Source organism: Sciurus carolinensis, chromosome 11 (genome assembly GCF_902686445.1).
Source record: "Sciurus carolinensis chromosome 11, mSciCar1.2, whole genome shotgun sequence".
NCBI classification, from domain to species: Eukaryota; Metazoa; Chordata; class Mammalia; order Rodentia; family Sciuridae; genus Sciurus; species Sciurus carolinensis.
The window spans coordinates 54,885,931-54,909,972 of record NC_062223.1 but is presented as its reverse complement, the minus strand read 5'-3'; the positions used below and the strand labels follow the sequence as shown (position 1 = coordinate 54,909,972).

Sequence of the window (24,042 nt, the reverse complement as noted above, 5' to 3'; positions counted from 1 at the left end):
ACTCACCCAAGATCAGTGGTAGAAGAGATTTGCATGAGAACTTACTTACAGTGAGACCAGCTAGCAAGCCACCAGCTTTCTAATTTTTAATTGTGCCTTGATTTTATTCTAACATTTCAAAGGTTGAAATAGAAAGTGATAATTACATGAAAAGATCTGTAACTATTAATCACATCCTAAAAGAAGTGTGTAATCATGGGTTATCTAATGAACTAATTGCTATGTTTAATAAATATAACAAAACTCTCTGTGCATTTTGGGATTAATGTATACATATGTTCATTTTATAATTTGATACAATTGAAGCATTGTTTTGTGTGGATTTCTTAACTTCCTCCTGAGTTTTTATTATTTAACCCCTCAATGAAATTTCATGTCATAAAATAAACATCCTCTTCTGCTAATGAGAACTCTGGCTACTTGTCCTGACATGCCATTCCAAGGTCAAAGAAAATAAGGTTGTAATCAAATTTTAAATAATGTCCTCTATAGTTTTTGCTATTTGAGAATAAACAGTAATTTTGAATATGTCATTTATGTCTCCTGCAGTTTCAAAAAAGAGAACAAAGCAAAGATTCTGTCTTCTTCCGTGATGGAATTAGGCAAATTGATTTTGTGCTTTCCTACGTTGATGACATAAAGAAAGATTCAGACTTAAAAGCGGTAAGTGCTTATCTTAGAGAAACAGGAAGAAAAAGATGCACATTCTGTATTTTGACATAGGTGTCCACCTTGAATAATATTGCAAATGTGAAAGTGCTCTGAAGTTTTCTTGAAAGCTGACACTTAGTGAGAAGACTGCAAAATTAGAAGCCTACAAATGGGTATTTAAGTCAATTTTATTTTGAGCGTATTTTGAGACTACTTCTTTATCTTCCTTCAAATGATTGATAGTTTTTTATATAGCTCACCTTAGATATTAAATGTGACATTTAAAATATGAGGTTTGAAAACAAGGGAAGAAAATGTCCCAAACAAACCTAGATACTACATCAATAAAACCCAATGACAGCACAGCAGAAGAAATGTCAGAAAGGGAGTTCAGAATGTACGTAATTAAAACGATCAGGGAAGCTAATGAGGAGATGAAAGAGCAAATGCAGGCATTGAAGGAGGATATGAAAGAGCAAATGCAGGCATTAAATGATCGCACCAATCAACAGTTAAAAGACCAAATACGGGAAGCAAGAGATCATTTCAATAAAGAGTTAGAGATACTGAAAAAAAAAAAAAAAAAAAAAAACTGAAATACTTGAAATGAAGGAAACAATAAACCAAGTTAAAAACTCCATAGAAAGCATAACCAATAGGATAGAACACCTGGAAGACAGAACCTCAGACATTGAAGGCAAATTATTTAATCGTGAAAACAAAGTTGGCCAAACAGAAAAGATGGTAAGAAATCATGAACAGAATCTACAAGAATTATGGGATATCATGAAAAGGCCAAATTTAAGAATTATTCGGATTGAGGAAGGCTTAGAGAAACAAACCAAAGGAATGAACAATCTATTCAATGAAATAATATCAGAAAATTTCCCAAATCTGAAGAATGAAATGGAAAACCAAGTGCAAGAGGCTTATAGGACTCCAAACATACAAAATTACAACAGACCCACACCAAGGCACATTATTATGAAAATACCTAACATACAAAATAAAGACAGAATTTTAAAGGCCACGAGAGAAAAGAATCAAATTACATTCAGAGGGAAACCAATAAGAATATCAGCAGATTTTTCAATCCAGACCCTAAAAGCTAGAAGGGCCTGGAACAACATATACCAAGCCCTGAAAGAAAAGGGATGCCAACCAAGAATCTTATACCCAGCAAAACTTACCTTCAAATTTGACGATGAAATAAGATCCTTCCATGATAAACAAAAACTAAAGGAATTTACAAAAAGAAAGCCAACATTACAGAACATTCTCAGCAAAATATTCCATGAGGAAGAGACGAAAAACAACAATGGAAATCAGCAACAGGAGGTGCTAGCCTAAAGGAATAGCCAAATAAAGGAGAAACCAAATCATGTCAAAAACAAATATGAGTCAATTGGGAATACAAATCATATCACAATAATAACCCTGAATGTTAATGGCCTGAATTTATCAATCAAAAGACACAGACTGGCAGATTGGACTAAAAAGAAAAATCCAACAATATGCTGCCTGCAAGAGACTCATCTCATAGAGACACCCATAGACTAAAGGTGAAAGGATGGGGAAAAACATACCATGCACACAGACACAGCAAAAAAGCTGGAGTATCCATCCTCATTTCAGATAATGTGGACTTCAAGCCCAAACTAGTCAGAAGGGATAAAGAAGGACATTACATGCTGCTTAAGGGAAGCATAAATCAGCAAGACATAACAATCATAAATATCTATGCCCCGAACATTGGCTCATCCACATACATCAAACAAATCCTTCTCAATTCCAGAAATCAAATAGACCACAACACAATAATACTAGGCGATTTTAATACACCTCTCTCACTACTGGATAGATCGTCCAAACAAAAATTGAATAAAGAAACTATAGATCTCAACAACACAATCAACAATTTAGACTTAACAGACATATATAGAATATACCATCCAACAAAGAACGAATACACTTTCTTCTCAGCAGCACATGGATCCTTCTCTAAAATAGACCATATTTTATGCCACAAAGCTACTGTTAGCAAATACAAGAAGATAGAGATACTACCTTGTACTCTATCAGATCATAATGGATTGAAATTAGAAATAAATGACAGAATAAAAAACAGAAACTTCTCCAATACCTGGAGATTAAGTAATACACTATTATATGATAGATGGATAACAGAAGACATCAGGAGAGAAATAAAAAAATTCTTAGAAGTAAACGAGAACAAAGACACATCATATCAAAATCTCTGGGACACTATGAAAGCAGTACTTAGAGGAAGATTCATTTCATGGGGCACATTCAAAAAAAGAAGTAAAAATCAACAAATAAACGACTTAGCACTACAGCTCAAAGCGCTAGAAAAAGAAGAGCAGACCAATACCAAAAGTAGTAGAAGATAGAAAATAGTTAAAATCAGAGCCGAAATCAATGAAATTGAAACAAAAGAAACAATTGGAAAAATTAACAAAATAAATAGTTGGTTCTTTGAAAAAATAAATAAAATTGATAAACCCTTAGCCACACTAACAAAGAGAAAGAGGGAGAAAACTCAAATTACTAAAATTTGGAATGAACAAGGAAACATCACAACAGACACGAGTGAAATACAAAACATAATTAGAAGCTATTTCGAAAATCTATACTCCAACAAAACAGAAAACCTCGAAGACATCAACAAATTTCTAGAGACATATGAATTACCTAAACTGAACGGGAAGGACATACACAACTTAAATAAACCAATTTCAAGCAATGAAATAGAAGAGGTCATCAAAAGCCTACCAACAAAGAAAAGTCCAGGACCAGATGGGTTCTCAGCCGAGTTCTACAAAACCTTTAAAGAAGAGCTCATTCCAATACTCCTCAAACTATTCCATGAAATAGAAGAGGAGGGAACCCTCCCAAACTCGTTCTATGAAGCCAATATCACCCTGATACCTAAACCAGACAGAGACACATCGAGGAAAGAAAATTTCAGACCAATATCCTTAATGAACATCGACGCAAAAATTCTCAACAAAATTTTAGCAAATCGCATACAAATATATATTAAAAAGATAGTGCACCACGATCAAGTGGGTTTTATCCCAGGGATGCCAGGTTGGTTCAACATTCGGAAATCAATAAATGTCATTCACCATATCAACAGACTTAAAGTTAAGAATCACATGATTATTTCGATAGATGCAGAAAAAGCATTCGATAAAATACAGCATCCCTTCATGCTCAAAACACTAGAAAAAATTGGGGTAGTGTGAACATTCCTTAACATTATAAAGGCCATCTACGCTAAGCCCATGGCTAATATCATTCTAAATGGTGAAAAACGGAAAGCGTTCCCCCTAAAAACTGGAACAAGGGAGGGATGCCCTTTTCACCACTTCTATTCAACATCGTCCTTGAGACTCTAGCCAGAGCAATCAGACAAACCAAAGAAATTAAAGGGATACGAATAGGAAAAGAAGAACTCAAACTATCCCTGTTCGCTGATGACATGATTATATATTTAGAGGAACCTGGAAATTCCACCAGAAAACTTTTAGAACTCATAAGTGAATTCAGTAAAGTAGCAGGTTACAAGATCAATGCTCATAAATCCAATGCATTTTTATACATAAGTGATGAATCTTCAGAAAGAGAAATTAGGAAAACTACCCCATTCACAATAGCATCGAAAAAAATAAAATACTTGGGAATCAATCTCACAAAAGAGGTGAAAGACCTCTACAATGAGAACTACAGAACACTAAAGAAAGAAATTCAAGAAAACCTTAGAAGATGGAAAGATCTCCCATGTTCCTGGATAGGCAGAATTAATATTGTCAAAATGGCTATACTACCTAAAGTGCTATACAGATTCAATGCAATTCCAATTAAAATCCCAATGATGTACCTTGCAGAAATAGAGCAAGCAATTATGAAATTCATCTGGAAGAATAAAAAACCTAGAATAGCTAAAGCAATCCTCAGTAACAAGAGCGAAGCAGAGGGTATTGCAATACCAGACCTTCAACTCTACTACAAAGCAATAGTAACAAAAACGGCATGGTATTGGTACCAAAATAGACAGGTAGATCAATGGTACAGAATAGAGGACATGGACACAAACCCAAATAAATACAATTTTCTCATACTAGACAAAGGTTCCAACAATATGCAATGGAGAAAAGATAGCCTCTTCAACAAGTGGTGCTGGGAAAACTGGAAAACCATATGCAATAGAATGAAATTAAACCCCTATCTCTCACCCTACACAAAACTCAACTCAAAATGGATGAAGGACCTCGGAATCAGACCAGAGACCCTGCATCTTATAGAAGAAAAAGTAGGTCCAAATCTTCAACTTGTTGGCTTAGGATCAGACTTCCTTAACAGGACTCCCATAGCACAAGAAATAAAAGCAAGAATCAACAACTGGGATAGATTCAAACTAAAAAGCTTTCTCTCAGCAAAGGAAACTATCAGTATTGTGAAGAGAGAGCCTACAGAGTGGGAGAATATCTTTGCCAACCATACCTCAGATAGAGCGCTAATTTCCAGAATCTATAAAGAACTCAAAAAACTCTACACAAAGAATACAAATAATCTAATCAACAAATGGGCTATGGAAGTGAACAGACACTTCACATAAGAAGACGTACAAGTAATCAACAGCTATGTGAAAAAATGTTCAACATCCCTAGTAATAAGGGAAATGCAAATCAAAACTACCCTAAGATTTCATCTCACCCCAATTAGAATGGCGATTATCAAGGATACAAGCAAGAATAGGTGTTGGCGAGGATGTGGTGAAAAAGGAACACTCATACATTGCTGGTGGGGTTGCAAATTAGTGCAGCCACTCTGGAAAGCAGTGTGGAGATTCCTCAGAAAACTTGGAATGGAACCACCATTTGACCCAGCTATCCCACTCCTTGGCCTATACCCAAAGGACTTAAAATCAGCATACTACAGAGATACAGCCACATCAATGTTCATTGCTGCTCAATTCACGATAGCCAGATTGTGGAACCAACCTAGATGCCCTTCAGTTGATGAATGGATAAAGAAACTGTGGCATATATATACAATGGAATATTACTCTGCAATGAAGAATGATAAAATTATGGCATTTGTAGGCAAATGGATGAAACTGGAGAATATCATGCTAAGTGATTTAAGCCAATCTCAAAAAACTAAAGGACGAATGATCTCGCTGATAAGTGGATGAGGACATATAATGGGGGGTGGGAGGGGTTAGCATTAGGTTTAGGGTTAGGTTTAGGGTTAGGGATAAGGACAGCGGTAAGAATGAAGGAAAGAAGGACTGTATAGAGGGAAAAGAGGGGTAAGACGGTGGGAGGGGTGGGAGGGGTGGGGGGAAGGAAAAAAAATAAACACCATTGCCCTATGTAAACCTATGATTACACAAATGGTATGCCTTGACTCTATGTACAAATAGAGAAACATCATGTATCCCATTTGTATACAATAAAAAAAAAGAAAGAAATCATAAGTGGATTATAAAGCAGGAAAATGACTATGTGAAAATATTTTGTATGACTGGTCCTCTCCTGGAATCATGACTGCAAATGAAAGAATGATCCTAGGAGTTCCATGACTAGGACTCCTATTTCCTTCTCACTCAAGAGGTACAGACAAGTTGGCCAGGAAACTGTACTTAATTCCCCTTGTTTGATTTTATCAAGAGCCACTATTTATTATTCATGATTATTCATCATTATTTTCCCATCAAAACCATCAATAAAATAATCTCAATTAATGGAGAAGTTTTAAAAGGTGAATAAAATGTTTGTCTTAAAAAAATAAAAAAAATAAAATAGGTTTGTTTTTGAAAATAATATTTACTTTTTATATGAATTTTTCATTTTGAAAATGTATGACTAATCCATCTGATCTGAAATAATCTTCATGTTGTGCTCTATTCCCCACCCTGTTATTTTTGTTGTAACACCTATCATATTCTAAGTTATTTATTCATTTTTATTTTTACTTGTTTACTGCCTGTGATACCATAAATTAGATTTTTAAGGCCAAGTACTTTGTCTTGTTCATTGCTATATAATGTGTGATGAACATGTATATATACATATATATATGGATGTATTTGTATACACTCACATTTATTTACATACTTACAAAAAAGTAAATATCATATAATTAAAAGTGAAAACCATAAAACTAGAGCTATTATACCTACCCACAAGATCATGTGACTATCCAGTCCTGTCTCTTTCTTTTACTCTTTCCTGGTTTCTGGTCCAGCAGGTCTCTGAAATTTATATACCATTATCTTTTTCATTTTTTCTCTGAATGTTCTCTTCACTCTTGGCTCTTCATTGGGGTGTTCTGCTTCCCCACCAGTCCTCTTAAGTGCAGGCACTTTTCCTTACTTTCCCTGGAGATAAGGTAAAATATCTTTTGTCTTGTTAATTACACTGTATTCTCCCTCCCTTGTCCCTGAAATTCCTGAGTTGTGAATCTCAGTGACTGGTACCCTGTACTGCTGTTGTCAATTTTTTGGACGCTGGTTCTTCCCTTTTATTTTTCTACAATTTTAGCTCCTGCTCACTGTCAGTATTTCCACCAGTACTCTTTTTTTTTCAATCACTTTTGATCTCAGTGCATGCATGGAAGATTATTTTGGCCCTCCAACCCTTCTGTTCCTTGAAGTCCCTTCTCCAATGATCCATTACTCTCTTACTCACTTCCCTGAAAGTTGCCATTGCTGATAACTGTAGTTCTTTTTAATTATATTTCATTGGCCAAACCTTTTTTTTTTTTTTTTTTTGTTATTTTGTTTGTTTTTGTGGTACTAGGGATTTGAACCCAGGGCTTTGTGCTTGCAAGGCAAGCACTCAACCAACTGAGCTATATCCCCAGCCCCTTGGCCAAACTTTTTAACCAACTCTTCAGATCTTTCCTATACACTTCTCTTTCAATCCCACCAGGACTAGATGAAATATAATTATTTTTCTACCTTTTTACTGTTCTTTATCCCCCTCTTTCTGATCTTTTTCTAGCTTAATTCTGATGGTCAACAACTGTGATCACTCTATTACATATGACATCAAGTCCCTTGCTCCTCTTTCAAACATACTCAGTTAACAAAGCAACCTTAATTAAATCCAGCTCTTCACTTTCTACATGCCTACACCCATGCAGAAAGAAAACTGTACAACCTCAATTTCACTTTATAAGGTGCCCATGGACCACTAGTTGGCCCTTACTGCTCTGTGGCAATCATATCTGACTTCTTTATTCTTTTGTCTCCCACTCTTCTGCTTAAGAACCTATTCTTTTTTATCATACCTTTACTACCTCCTTCCCCATTTCAATCTAAGCTAATGACACTTTTATACTTTGCTGAGAAAACTGGCAAGAAGAGAAATTCTGTAAGTTTCTATCATCACATCTCTCTATCCACTAGAATTACCACCTATACAGTCTGCCTACCTTCCTGTTATCATAGAAGAACTACTCATCCTTCTATCTAAAGCCAACCTTTCCATGTGTGCCCTATAGTTTATTTCTTCTCACCTACTATTCAGAAGTCACCATGACCACCCTTAGGTTTTTCAATCATTAGAAAGACTCACAAGACTTAGCATACAGTCATGTTCATGCAAAGCAAAAGCAGCAAAGAGAAAAGGTTCATGGAATAATGTCCAAGATAAAGCAGGAACAAGCCTACAAGAGTCCTCAGGACATGCTTCTCCAGTAACAATATGTGATAACACATATAAAGTGTTGTGTACTGGGCAAGATCATTAGAGACTCAGTGCCCTAGGCTTTAATTGTGAGATGTTCACCTCCTCATGTTTTGCCTAGGGCATGTCCAAATCCCTTACTCCTAGAATAAAAGTAGGAGTTTAGCATAAACTACTAGTGGCAAAGTGAGCCACTCTTATCAGTTCTGGTGTTGAAGAGAAACCTCCAGAAAGTCAAGTTCCCACATGCCAAAGATGATCTTGCCATGGCTGCAGGCTGGATAGCACTTACCTGTCTGTTATGTAAACTCTTTTCTTTGTACCTAATTAAGAGTACTGTTCCTGCAGTTCTTTCCTCTCTCTCCAAAATGAGATCTTGTGTTTTTTTCCTGAATTAGTTCCTTAAAAAATAAGCAGTTAACTTTTCTACTTTGAGAAAACAGCAAGCAAAAGCAAGACAAAAACTTTCTTGATCCAAGTTTCCTTACCAACTGCTCTCCAGTTCTCAAATTCCTTTTTGCCCAATCTTATTAAACTTGTTCCTTTCAGGGCCTCACCCCAACCACTCTGCTCATCTCCACATAGAGCCAGTGTTGAAGTCTTTCAGCCCTCATCATACTGGACCTATTAAAATTTGACATACTTGATCATACCCTTTCTTGTGTATGTTCTTCATTCGGCTTCAAAGAACACATTTGTATTTTTCCCTTCTTTCACTAAATGTTCCTTCTCAATCTTTTCTTCTGCTTAAACCTTACTCTTGTGGTGCCTCAAGGCATAGTTTTTAATCCTTACCTTTTTTTCTTAACTTACATTGATTTCTCTAATGATATTATTCTGTCTCCTAGTTTTAAAACTGTATTTTTACCAAATCCAGAGTTTCCTTTTCCTGTTCAGAATTCTCTCCCAATAATACCCAACTCTATGACTGTTCTGCATCTTTATTTGGAGGTCTCATAGACATCTGAAACTCAACAGTTCGATTCCTCTACTTCCTCCAAAGGCTGATCCATCTACAAGTCTTCTCCATCTCTACTTACTCAGCATACCCTTCAATATTGAAAATGATATAACTTAAAATATGTTGTAAATGCCCCAGTTCAATTACTTTTCCAGTGTGTTTCCACTGAAAGAAAATACTGTGGAAATTCAATATCAACCATCATTCATTTTTTTTTAAATTTGAAGGAACACTTTAACAGCTAAAATTTTGTACCATTTATTTTTTTCTTCACCTAAAATGTCCATTCTACTTCCCCACATAATTTTATCCTTATATGCATATTTTATTCTTCAGTCTTTTTTATTATTCAGTTAATCATTACTTTGCTACAAGAAACATATATATTAATTGAAATTTCTTTACTGTCTTTATAACATTCTAAGTCTTAAACCTTTTGTATTGAATTATTTCGTAATTGTATTAGTGCTTAATTGAAAATGAGTATATTGCAAAATTTGACAGTTATTTAAAAAGTAATCATGTCATAAATGTATTGATTAATGAGATCGATATTTTCTATATTCATGCATAAATAAAAATTAATCTTAGGATGAGGTGGTTCAGCTTGGATTATGTCCTTTTTTCATTTTATGTGTTTTACAGTAAAGGAAAGTTGGTCAGATAAGCAAGTAGATTTATTGAAAGTGTTATTGTAACAGTATCAATGTTTTTTGAACTCCTGCAAAGTGATTTGGTGTTTAAAATAATGTTTTATGATTTGTCAGATAATGATTGTATGAGCGATGTTACAAGATTTGTTGAACTCAGGGAATGATTAACCATGTGATTTACAAAGTGTTCCTGCAATTAGAAGAATTATTCACTTTCTCAATACTGAAAGCAATATTTTGAATCCCCCTACCTGATTTTTGATTTTCTGGAAGTTGCATATGCCTTACTTTGCAAAGCAGAAATGATGAAAATTTATCTGAGAAAGGAGAACTTTCAGTGTTATCACAGGCCTAGTCCATCAACATAGAAAGTGTGGAAGAATATCATATTAAATTACCTGTTATTCTTTGAAAAGTTTATAGAAACTTCAAGGTAGACATGTCCTAGAATATCCTAGTAAAGCTTTTATAAATTTTTTCTCTCTGAAATTCTTCTCACTTAAATAATAATTAAGGCCAAAAAATTTGGACCATCAATACATGGTTTTAAACCCCACAGTAATGTTCATTTATAGTAATGAACTATAGTAAAATTTAGCTGCACTTTTTTCTAAGTGAAGAAGCCATTCTGTTCTTTAAGATTAAAAAGTCGTGAACATATTGTGTGTTATAATTTGATTAAATTCGCAATTTATTTCAAGAGCACTCACCTTTGTAATATTGAGTCTTTCCAACTAGGAATATGATATGTCTCTCTGTTTGTGAGGGTTTTTTAAACTTTTGTGTTATTCAGTAAAGTTTTGTACAGCTCTTCAAATAGAGGTCCCACATATTTCTTAGATAATTCTTTCACGTATTGTATTTTGTGTTTGCTGTTAATTATGGTACAGGACAAGGCAACACATGACATTAAGATGGGGGTATTACATTGAATATTTTACAGGCAAACCTGAGAGGGACAAGAACATCTGGAGGCACAACCTTTGTGTATTGAGTCTGCCTATAAAACAAAGTATTCATTTATTTGTTTTGCTATAGGAAAGAAGAAAAGAGTTTGAACTAAATCTGAGAAAAACAGGTCTTGAGTTGGAAGTGGAAGACAAAAGGGTAAATTTAATTGATAATTTATATAAGAATCTTATGTTTTAAGTGTTGTTTTCTCCTATTCTAGCCTTCGAGTGGATAGTTTTGTGTTTAGATCACTATGTATCAGATATCTGTACTGGGCATGGTAGGGTCTATGGTCTTACGGGTCAGTAGTGTAAAGGAAGATTGTTCACATAAGTAAGCAGATTAGATTAGTAGTAGTATTGTAACAGTTTGAACTCCTAAGTTGTATTAGAAAGACTCAGAAGTCAGCAAATAGTTATGTGATTTAATGTTTAAAATAGTATTTTATGATTTGTCACATGGTGGTCGTATTAACTTTATTATCATTTTTGTTGAATTTAGAGAATGGGTAACCATTTGGTTTACAAAATCTTATGTTCCTACAACTAGAAGTAGAATTACTTTCTCAATTCTGGAAAAAAAAAATTGTTTGAATGCCCTCTAGAATTTTAAAAGACCCGTGGAACACTTTAAAAATGAGCATACATAATAGCTATTCAGGATACAAAAGAAGTGAAGACATGGTCTTAGTTTCATTCTTATTTTGAAAACTGCCTATAATCTGGTATCCTAAGTAGTTAACGTGGCTGTCTTACAGCATAATGTACTATTTAAGTCAAGATGCTCTTTTCATGAATATACCAAGTTCTTTAATTTTTAATTTTTGTCTTTAACCATTTCTCTGAAATAACTTTCAAAATTGTTTTTAAAGACATATTTAGGATCCTACCCTGTCTATATATATTTCTAATGCTTTCTAAATTTAATATTCTCTAGTTCTTATTTCTTCTCTACTTTTACTAACTAAAAATGTATATTATACCACAAATCTATAACTTATTCTGCTATATGATGAACCTTTATTAGTTCTTCCTCTTCAAGTAGGCTTTATACAAAAGCTGGATAAGAAAAGTGAGACCATCTTATAGTTTGTATATATCCTTTATATAACCTAAGCAAAATTCTGAGCTTATAGCTAGCCATTTCAGCTGAGTACATGGCACACTCCTGTAATCCCAGTGACTAGGGAGGCTGAGCCTAAGAATCACGAGTTCAAAGCCAGCTTCAGCAATTTAGCAAGGCCCTAAGTAACTTAATGAGAATCTGTGCCAGATAAAAAATAGAAAGGGCTAGGGATGTGACTTAGTGGTAAAGTGCCCCCAAAAATTGTTTTTCAGAGATTGTTCATAACCATATATGACTATGTATTTAGGGCCGTGTGTTGATTGACCCTGAAATATATTTTTAAAAACATTTCACTGTGTGTCTCTTTCTCTCTCACATGTGCATATATATATATATATGTATATATACATATACATATATAACAAACATTTATACGTGTATAAAAATTTTATATCTTTTCAGAATTTATTTTTTTTTTAAATTTTGCTGTGGTTTTTCAGTAAATTATAAATGCTTTGAATCTTTGAGTTTTTTTTTTTAAAGTTTTGTTTCTTTAATCACTCAATAACAAATAATCAGTAGGCTTACTGATTTTGCCGTTGTTTTATTCAGGACTCAGAAGATGGAAGAACTTATTTTGTCAAGATCCATGCACCTTGGGAGGTACTAGTTACTTACGCCGAAGTGTTGGGAATCAAAATGCCTATTAAGGAAAGTGATATTCCCCGACCTGAGAACAGCCCTTTACGTTATATGCTTGGGCCTGTGAAGCTCCCACAGGATGTGATGTTTCCTCGTCCTGAATATTTCACTGCCCAATTCAGCAGACATCGGCAGGAGCTCTTCCTCATTGAAGATGAAGCAACCTTCTTTCCATCCTCATCAAGAAACAGAATTGTAGGTAGAGAAGACTTTGCACATCTCTACAATTATGGCACGTGTACCTATGTGTGCTTCTATATATGTGCATATAAAATACTATGTGTAGAGCTTAAGCATTTGGTGGTGTTGGGCAGGTTGGAAAATCTGTTTGGCTCACTTAAACCTGTTATCCGGGGCTGGGGAGATAGCTCAGTTGGTAGAGTGCTTGCCTCCTAAGCACAAGGCCCTGGGTCCGATCCCCAGCACCAAAAAAAAAAAAAAAAAAACCAAAAAAACCTGTTATCCTCTATGCCTCTCAAATTGTTGTTTAAAAGCGTCATTGACACTGTGGATACAATAGCAAAAGCATCTATCCTGGAAAAACCCTTAACTGAGAGTCAGAGAACTTTGATTTTATAAGCTCTTTGTAAATTGATCTTATAATCTTCAAGTTTGGTTTTATAAATTCACTGAAAAGAATATTGATCATTTTAAGTTAAATTTGAATGTTTTGATTTCTTTATGTATATGTAGAATTAGAAATCTCAGATTTTCTCCCCCAATTTAAGGCTTTAAATGTTCACATACTTTCAGCCTTTTAAATCAGTATTTCCTCTCCATTTGTAGTATGAAGATCTTTTATGTTTCCCATTAAAGACCTCTCTCCTGAAGTATCAAAAGTTCTGTGCCACCATTTCTTTGTGTTTAGATTAGAACAGTATCCACTTCATAGGTTACCCTAAAAATTAAAGGAACTAAGATATGAAAAGGTTTGAACAGTGCATGGCACATGCCAAATGCTCAACAAATATTAGATATTATCCTTCAGAAGAAAATTTCAGGTTTTGTGATGCCCTTATACATTGTTGTATATTAGTTCAATCATCTGGTTTCTAAAAACCTTAAGACCCTTGTACCCTTTAGGTGATGGCTCTCTTTTTCTAAGGAGAGGAAAAGATTGATTCCATTTTATTCCTAGTTCCTAAGTAAATATTTTAAAATTTCATTGACAGGAATATTAAAATGTAATTCTGAGGATTTTGGTATGAAAACATGAATTCATAAACTGAAAGTTTTCTCCCTTTTCATACCAATATTAAAAATTAGCAACAAAAACTTAAAGAGGCAACCACTAAGGGAGTAAAGAGCATGAGACATGGAATCACGTGGCCTGGTTTTAGTCATAATTCAGCTACTTTCTAAATAAGATAACTTCTTGAAACAGTGACAGTGTGTTATAGTGAGAACCAATTGAAGGAAAATATGCAAAACCCTCTGAAAACTGTAATCTAGTAATACTTGTCCCATTAAAAGTGAACACACAAGAATGAAATAGGAGCTTTATTAGGCATAGAAATGTTACTATTTCTTTATGTCTTCTTGATCCATGTAAACAGTGTCAATACAGAGTAACTCAACATTAAATTACATTCCCCTCCTTCAGAAGGGATGACTACTATTCTTGCTTTGTTGTGCAAGTCATTTGGAAGATTAATATAAAAAAAGTCACAGAATCACACACTTGCAGAAAGGCCATCACTACCTTACACAAAAAGCACTTCTACAAGGGAATTGCCTGCCCAGCAACTGTGTGTTCAACCTTAGACAGATGCCACTTTTGATAATAATTATGGTGGCCAGGGATTATTGTTTCAAAATATCTTAAGTAATCTTCTTCATTTTTCTCATTAGAAATATGCCCTTACCTCCACCAGGAAAGAGATTATGACTCAACTGAAGGCACATATGATTATTCACATATTTTAAAAATAAAGTGTTTTAATTAAGGTATAGACATTGCTTTTTTGGAGATACTGGTATTGCATATTAATAGACTATAGTATACTATAAAGATACTTTTATATGCACTGGGAAACTGTAAAATTTGTATAACTTGCTTTATTGCAGTGGTCTGCTCTTTATTATGCAATATCTCTGAGGCATGCCTGTATTATTTCACTTTTCACATTGAGAAACACACTCTACCTAGAATTAATTTTTTGTGCATGGTAGAAAATGGAAATTGGTTTTCCCCATTATATATGGTCAGCTAACTTGTAGCAATTATTAAAAACACTCAACTTTTCTTACTATTTTGTAGTGCTTCCTTTGTCATGACTTAAGTATCCACTGTCAACCTAGATTAAATAATCAGAGAGACCTTCTCCAAAGAATAAGATATTTATTTGGTAATATGCATGCCGTTCTAAACTACAAGTGTAACCAAAGAGATTGAGGCAAGGGCAAGTTTCTAAAGAGAAATGATTCTGATAGTCTTTTGTGGCAGTATCAGGCAATCATGCAGAAGAATCCTTCCTATATGTTTTATTTGGAGTTTGTTGTTAGGGTTGACATAGTGACTCCATTTTGATTCTGACAACTTTCATATTTCTTTCACACTACAAATGCATAGGTTACTTTTGGACCCTAATTTCTTTCTTTCATCTTTGTATCTATTTTTGTCTCAATACTGAAAATGAATTTACCAGCATTGTGTAGCCTTGGAAAGCAGGGACAGTTAAAGAAATCCCCTATGCTTTTCTTTCTGGGAACAAGCTCGCTGTAAAGAACCACTCTTCCCCATGTAATCATTGGGGGAGATGATACCCAGAGATACCTCTACCACCTCATCAGTTTGATTCCACAGCACCATTTATCCAACACTTTATCCAAAATTTACCTGGAAATTGAAGTGTCAAATTATGCTAGCAAATTGCCTTTATGAAAAGAAAAAATGAAACTCTCTTTGTCAAGTAGTAGTTATAGTTTGGAGTTAGGTGTCCAGGCTAAACTCCACAGAGACTCAGAGATAAATATGTCAGTTTTGTTGCTGTTTACATTTAAAATAGTTCCAAGAAAACTTATGAAAGACACTGCTAGCTTGTAAAACTGCAGAGAGGCCTATTGGCTTTAAAAGGATTTACATTCATCACAAAGGAAGGGAGAAGGGAAGTGGGGGCATTTCCCTTCTGGGACCAGGGAAAATTCAGTTCTTTTAGAATTTGGCTTAACCTCACCATTTATCCCTTTCATTATTACTTTGTAGTAACAAAAGCTGACACACTCCTTCCAGATTCTCAGTCTTTGTTTCATAAAGGGTTAGTTTAACTGTTTGTCACCATTGGTCCCTCAGAACAAAGACCCTGTTAGTTGACATGAAGGAACTTTAAACTTTTCTCATTCTCACAGGAACCAGAACCTTGACCTGTGATGTTCCCTATTCTCACATTTCTATTAGGATATATCCTAATAGAACTGAAGTGTGTTCTGCCTGGTCTTGCAAATGTTTGAGGTTTTCATGGTTAAAATATTCTTTCTATTGTCATAGTTCCCATCTCTCTCATGCAATAATCTTTTGATAAAATCTTTTCTTAGCTTAAGTCCAGATTTGGTTTTGTTTGACAGTACTGTACTTATTACCATAGCTTTGTAATATATCTTAATATCTGGTAAAGCAAAATTTTTCACTCAAGACAAACTTCTTATTTTGATGACTGTTATTTCCTAAGGAAATAATCCAAAGTATATAAAATAGTTTTATCATACTGTTGGTTAAAATGCAAACTACCTTACATAAATTATGATTTCTTTACTAAGATGGAATATTAAACTTCCCTTGACATACATGGCAGACTAGATAATGATGATTCAAGGACAATCATCATTCTAATCAGCAAGTCCTTGAATGATGAAATGTAAAAGAAAGGGGTGGGAAATGTATTTAAAATAGTGTTGAGGGATCAAATCAAACAATCATTGAAGCAGAAATTATGAAAAGTTCCTGAAGACAAAAAGCAGATGAAATTGAATTGATAGAGATAAAGAGCAGGGAAAACCAAAACCCAAGTTCTAAACAGGAAAAAAACTGATATAAAGATGTAAGTGATCACAAAGTTATAGAGGTATGATAATCTTGAGTCAATAAATTCATCTCAAGATAATATTAAGTAAAGGTCCAGCATAAATAATCACGTGACTAAGTGAAGAAATATCCAAAAGAGCTTGACTAAGTATTGATTCTACTTTGTATTTCTCCAAGTGAACTGTTGGTGATATTAAGACTCTATCTTGAAACCTTGACTATACTAGGAATTCTGCACAAAAGACTCCCAAAGGAGCTTGGGATGAAAGAACCAAAGTACATTATGATCAATCCACCCATACCCTCCACTGCAGGAGTGGGGGTCTCTTAGAACCAGGAACTGAAATACCTGCAGATGCCTCGCAACCCCATATCCTGTCTTTTCTCCCAGACAACCAAGGGAAGCTTCTTTCTGTAATCTCAGCCTGTGTCCACATTTAGACAGAATGGACATTGTTAAATTGTGATTGAAAAATGTGAAAAGTATAAAGTTCTGAAATGTGCTAAAGTCTGTTTGTATTTACCTCGTAGGTATATTATATTCTCTCACGGTGTCCTTTTGGCATAGAAGATGGGAAGAAAAGGTTTGGGATTGAAAGACTGCTGACTTCCAACACTTATTCATCTGCCTACCCTCTCCATGATGTAAGTACAGATTTGGCTTTGAAATGCAAGGCTCATTTCCTCTCACATTTGGAGATTGTTTTGTTGTGAGATAGAACCGTCCTCTTGCTTTCCTTTTTCTTATAATTTGCCTAATTCTCTCTCATGATGGGAAAATTCCTGAAGACCCCAATCTAAGAACTTCCCCAACTATGCTGAAACATTGTTTATGACTCTTGACACTGAGATTTTCAATGGAAGTTCATTTTTAAAAAGTATTTACATTTTCGTGTGAATTTTTTAAAATCCATTTTGAAAACAGTCACATTAGAAAACATTTTAGAAGATAATATTTGGAAATTTCTATCTGAACCCATCAAGTCTTTTCTCTTAAAGTTTTTATTTTATTTTTACAGTCCTTGAGATTGAATGCAGGACCATTCATATGCTCAAATACTCTACCACTGAGCCACAGTCTCAACTCTTTTTCAAAAATTTTATTGTGATACAGGTTAAGTTCACCAGGCTGGCCTCTAACTAGTGATCCTCTGTCCTTGGCCTTTTTAGTAACTGGGATTACAGGTGTGTGCTACCATGCCTGTCTTCTCAGAAAGTTTTGACTTAAAGACTTAAGTTACATGCATTCATATATTCATTAATCAAATACATAATTGGTTTTAATTACATGGAAACATTCTGCTAGGTGTAATTGGAACATAACCAGGAATCCAAGCTCACAGATTAGGCAGTCCCTAGAAATAAAGCTTGTGTACTAACTCCACTACATGCTAGAGGTTTCACTCTGTAAGACATTCAGACTAATAATTGAGATTAAGAATTTTTCTCTGGGACTGGCAAATCAAAAAATACTGAGTCTCATAGCTTCAAGAAGGAAGTGACTTTTTACATGATTGACCCATTGACTAAAACTTGAATACAGCCTGGCAACCAAGAACTAGTTTCTGGGGTTTCTGAGGGAAATCTGCTGATTTGGATAGTCAGTGTACGCATTTCACCATCTGCTAGCAGTAGGAATCATGTGACTGAATGCATTTAATTTAGTTTGGGATCATCTCTTGGATCTTTTCTTTTATTCCACCTTAATCTTCCATACTTAAAGACTTTTTGATGATAGGCTCTTTGCATGAAATATACTCTTCAGCAATATAGAAGAAACAAATATTTCCACTGAAAGAAGTAGTAGATAAATCATTGCCCATTTTCTGAAGGTGGTGTTACAATTTCCAAAATCCCAAAGCAAAAAACTCTTTCCCAAGCTTCTGTGCCTTGCTCTATTAATCAATAGTATGAGAATTAACTCCAGGCCAGTTCAACACTGATTAGTTTGTTAATTTTCATGTTGTATATAAGGATAGAGTAGAATTTTCCAAAATGCCTGGTATCTTCAATAAGAAGATTCTTATCTTCAGTTGCACCTAATTTAAGTTTTAGAAATCTCAACCATCCTCTTCCCTCCTATAATGACCATCCCCCCGACACAAACACACTGCACCAAGACACAAATATTTTTCCTCCAGGGCAAAAACATTCCTTGGAGATTATGAATTCTAAATGCCAAAGGCATTTTGTAAAGTAGAGAAATCTAAAGTAAATTAATCAATATGCTTCAACACATTCTATGTCAGTCTTTCTTCACAAAAGGGCTTATTGTTTTATGGGATTTTTTTTGTTTGTATGTTCATTTTTAGGGCATTAATTCTCTTCTTCAATGTTATGTCGTAAGGCCAAACTAACATCCTCACTCACCAGCAAATTTAATCTATACATCTAACTTTTTAGCAGAGCCATGCTCATAGGAAATTTAGTGACTTGTCAGTGAAATACTGACTTTTCCTTAGAAATACCTATAACTTACTGTCAATTGTACCTTTCTTACCTTCACTTCTGAATGCAAGTTGAGGTACTGGATTTTCCATTTTCTGCTATACAGAATCATTTATACAAGATTCCCACATAAGCCACATTTTTTCTTTTCTTTTTCATTTTATTTCTCAAAATTCAGTAGAGTTAGCTACAGAAAAGGAAAGAAGTTGGAATCTATACAATACAAAATTTTTACATTATACATGTCAATTTTCACATGTGCTAAATTTTAAACTAGGTGTTCATTCAATGTGGTCTTCAGAAGTTCTGTTATCTACACAAATAGTAGAAGAGAATGTATTAAACAGCTACTCTGTACTCAGTTCTTTATTTGCTAGGCCAGGAAGGGATCTTATCAAAGCTACTTATTATCTAACAATGGGTGGGGAACTTATACATGAAATAATATTGAGGTTCTTAAATGCTAAAATTTGAAATAATATTTTACCTTTGTTGGCAAGTGGTTATTGGTGATAACCAAAGAGAACAGGACAAGAATCTTTTCTTGGCATAGCAGTGTGATTTAGATCATTCACTTAACTTTGCTTTGGGTTTAATTTTTCCATCTGTAAAATAAAAGCATTGGCCTATCTCTTAATTCCGAGCTAGCTACATAGCAATTGAATCTCTAAGCTCAGACTTAAGAGAACTTGAATAGAGAAGGCAGGGCATTCTAGGTGAAGGGAATAGCTTGAGCAGAGGTTAAGCCTCAAATTCTAACTCCTATTTTTAGATAACTGGGTAAAAACTTAGTAAATAATTGCTCTTATTATGTTTTTTGACGGGTTTTAGTAATTAGTTTTATATCAGTGGAATGTTAAACATAAATCTAAAACTAAAAGAGAGCATTAATCTTGTCCACTAGCCTCCTGGAGATAAAAAGACATTCATTTGCTTTTCTCTTGTCTTTTATTTCCCTCTTTTGAATATTTGTAGGGCCAATATTGGAAGCCAGCAGAACCTCCCAATACTGTCAATGAAAGGTATAGCCTTTATCAAAATTGGGCACGGTTTTCCTATTTTTACAAGGAGCAGCCTTTAGATTTGATTAAGTAAGTATCTTTCAATGAATAATATGCTATTGTATTTTGCTACCATTTTCATCCAGTACATTTTGCATGTTCTCTGTCTCATAATTTTCACTATCAAGTAATTCATTTGGGAACAGAACATTGTTGCCAAAATCTGTGATATTTAACATCAACCTGGTGGTTGATTAAGCCTTGCAATTTACCTAGGCTGGATTCATCTTCAAGTTAAAAGAGGTTCATCTGTAGAAGAAAAATAACAACAGTACTTTCTCTTAAAATTACTTGATAATTAAATAGACACATTTTGCTAACCTAGGAACCAGCACTTATTCTCAGTTCATATTAGTTTAGATTTTCTTGTACAGTATAAGAATTTAGAAGATAGGAGGAAGATAACAAATGGATTTTTGTGTGAATGTTGATCTTAGAGATCTGTAAGTCTTTGCTCAATAACCTCAACTGTCTGCAGTTTTATTAACTGAGCAAGAAGAATATGGTTGCAGGTTCTCAAGTTGAAAGATAACAGGCCATTAAGAGACCTGCTATGATATCAGTAAAGGAACAATCAGATTACAGACCCTTGTGCCACTAGAGGCAGTATTTTTTATATAATTTATGCTTGTACTATGATGTTTGCACATAGCCAATTAGTCAGTCATTACTCAAACTCATTCTTGGATGATGATTTTAAGTGTTGAATAAAGGTCACTTAACTTTTTAAGTAACAGAATAGCATATTTGTGAGAAAAATTAAGTAATAAAGATGTGAAAAGTTTTAAGTGGAAATTCCATTTCTAGCAAACTCCACAGAAGGAATTTCTCTTGCTTTGTGATGTCTATTTAGTTCTATTTTTATGTGTTTGCAAGAGAACATACATAAATACATTTTTCACCTATGATATTTTTTGATGTACTTGTTAGCTATCCATAAGCAATTTTTGGTAAAGTGTCTGTTACAGCCTTTTGGCATTTTTATCTCTTCTATTGTACTGAGAATTTCTTTTTCTCCACTAAGTAATATATCACTGATATCCTTTTTTGTAGATGTACAAAGGTCTTTCTCTCTTTAACAGAATGTAAAAGCTTTATTATGCATTTTCATAGGGAATTTATGAGTTTTTCTGTTAAAAAGCATTAGATTGTTTCACATTTTTCCCTGTTTCAGTGTTGTCAGAAACATCTGCTGTTGAATATATTAGTAGGATATATTTTAAGAAACAAAATTGTGAGAATGAAGGTTTCCATGTTTTACATTATTCAAAATGTGCTTATTCACTTAACATTATTCAGCTGTCTACCATATGTAAATAGGGCGATAAGTATTCCCCAAGGTTGGTTTTCACATCCCTGAATCCATGGACACATTATGTTACAGATCATTGCTGGTGTGTTTACAATACTTTGCTGACACCTGCTAATTTCCTTTTACAACTGGAAGGAAGTTCAGATATTTCACTGGATACAGTGTGTATCTTAAATTCGATAACTATAAAAATTTTCATCCTATAACTGAATCATTTCCCACAGATAGTAAGTTTCAGTGTGTTTCATTTTCAACAATGGAATAATTTTTAAATAAATTTAAAATTTTAGCAAAAAATTTATTGTCAGTAATTGAAAGCTGAGTATAAAGGTGTTTAGTAGATAACCAAAAAGGCAAAAGAAAAAATACTGTGTTATCACAGAAGTAGCAACTGCAGGAAAGAACCATTATCCCTAGAATTTGTCACAGTGATTGTGTAAAGGAATCTTCATTCTTAAGAATGGACAATGAAGTATGTAGTGGTAAGGGATGACAATGTATTCACCTTATTTTCAAATGGTTCAGGTAAAGTTATATGTGTGCACACTCATGTACACTCACAAAAAGAGAGAGAGAAAATGCATGTGGAGCAAAATGTTTACAATGAAAGAATCAAAGCGTTCTGTGAATTGTACTTCCAACTTTTTTTGTGTTTGAATCATTTCCAAATAAAAACTTTAGTAAAAGGAGAGTCCAGACAGACTCATACCTTTATGATCAATTTATTTTCTACAAAGGTGCCTGAAAATTCAATGGGGATGATGCTGGTACAAATGGATACGTGCATGTGCATCCAAAACATGAATCTTGATACTTTACCATAGGAAGATTTAAATTAACTTGAAGTGGATCAGAGAACTAAGTTTAAAAGCAAAAACTGCAAAGTCTTTTTTTTTTTTTTTTTGATCCCAGGGATTGAACCCAGGGGTGCATAACCAGAGCAACATTCCTAGGCCTTTTTATTTTTTAATTTTGAGACAGGGTCTCACTAAGTTGCTTAGGACCTCACTAAGTTGTTGAGGCTGGCTTTGAACTTGCAGTCCTCCTGCCTCAGCCTCTGGAGCTGCTGGGATTACAGGTGTGTGACACCATGCCCAGCAAAATACTGAGAGTGTTTTCAAAAGAATATAGAGAAAAATCTATATGATTTTGGTTTAGACAAGAATTAAGATAAGACACAAAAATAGCATAAGAAAATGATGTTTGATTTAATCAAAATTGAAAATATTATCTCCTTAACAATTACAAAAATCAAAAGACTAATAGAAAACCTTTATAATAGACATATCAATAGAAGACTTTACCCTACAGTACTTAAGGAACTCTTACAACTCATTAATAAGGCAAAATAATTTTCAGTGACAAAATATTGTGGTTTACAGGAGGAATGAAAATTAAAATGTTATTGAGATACCTCTTCTTACCTACTACTAGTTCAGCTAAAATCAAAAAGACTCATAAGAAACACTGGTGGGGCTGCAGTATCATGTGAAATCTCAAACACTGCTGGTGGGAATACATTGTGGTACTGCACCTTTATAAACCAGTGTGAAGGTTTCTTTAAATGCATACTTTCAGTGTTAACAGTTTCACATATGAAGAACTGGAGAAAAGGAAGCAAATGTTCACAGAAGCATCACTATGTGAATATTCAGGGCAGCTTAACTAGTGATAATGAAAATGTGGAAACAACTTAACTATCTATGTACTGATGAATGTATAAACAAATGATCATACATTCATACAATGAATATTTTCCCTCAGAAATAAACAGAAACAATGCATGCAACATATTCCTTTGATCCCTGGGGTTGCATTAACATTGCAGACCACTGAAAAATACATACTCTGCCTTTCCATTTAAAAACATAATTATTTAAAAGGCACAGCTGTTGGGACTGTCTTCAGAATAGTGGTTACCTAGAGCTGGGTATTGGGGAAGGGTTAACTACAAAGGGCACAAGGAAACATTTTAGTTGATAGAAGTGCTGTGTATGTAATCGGAATTGGACTTGTAGTTACATGAAATGAAGGCCTGCATTTGAACCAAGTGTACTTATTATATGTGAATTATACTGTTAGTCAACTTTTCATTGTTGTGACCAAAATATCTGACAAAAATGAGTTTGAAGAGAAGAAAATTTTATTTGGCTTTAAGGTTCCAGAGGTCTCAGTTCCTGGTTGCCTGTTTCATTGATTTGGGCCTGGGATAGAGCAGAAATCATGGCAGAAGGGCACGGTGGAGGGAAGCTGCTCAACACAAGTCAGCCAGGAAGCACACATACACAGAGAGAGGCACCAGGGACATGATTTAATTTCCAAGGACATGTCCCTCCAATGTCCTACTTTCTGCAGCCATTTTCACCTTTCTACAGATACTACCCAGTGGTCTATTCAAATGATTAATCCATCAAATGAGATAATATTTCACATGATTCAGTCTTTTCCTGAAATCCCTTCCTCTGAACCTTGCTGCATTGGGAACAGTGGTTTCAA

The 24,042-nt window shown here is 34.3% G+C and overlaps 1 protein-coding gene across 5 annotated transcripts in view; it reads left to right on the top strand.

Moving 5' to 3' along the window:
• Ano5 (anoctamin 5) overlaps nt 1-24,042 on the top strand; it is an 88,810-nt gene that overhangs the window by 25,837 nt on the left and 38,931 nt on the right. For all 5 annotated transcript variants that reach the window (XM_047517492.1, XM_047517491.1, XM_047517490.1 and 2 more), the window contains 5 exons: nt 550-663; nt 11,025-11,093; nt 12,615-12,899; nt 17,257-17,370; nt 20,149-20,264. In XM_047517492.1, coding sequence (XP_047373448.1) covers nt 550-663; nt 11,025-11,093; nt 12,615-12,899; nt 17,257-17,370; nt 20,149-20,264 — 698 coding nt within the window. The remainder of the gene's footprint in view (nt 1-549; nt 664-11,024; nt 11,094-12,614; nt 12,900-17,256; nt 17,371-20,148; nt 20,265-24,042) is intronic.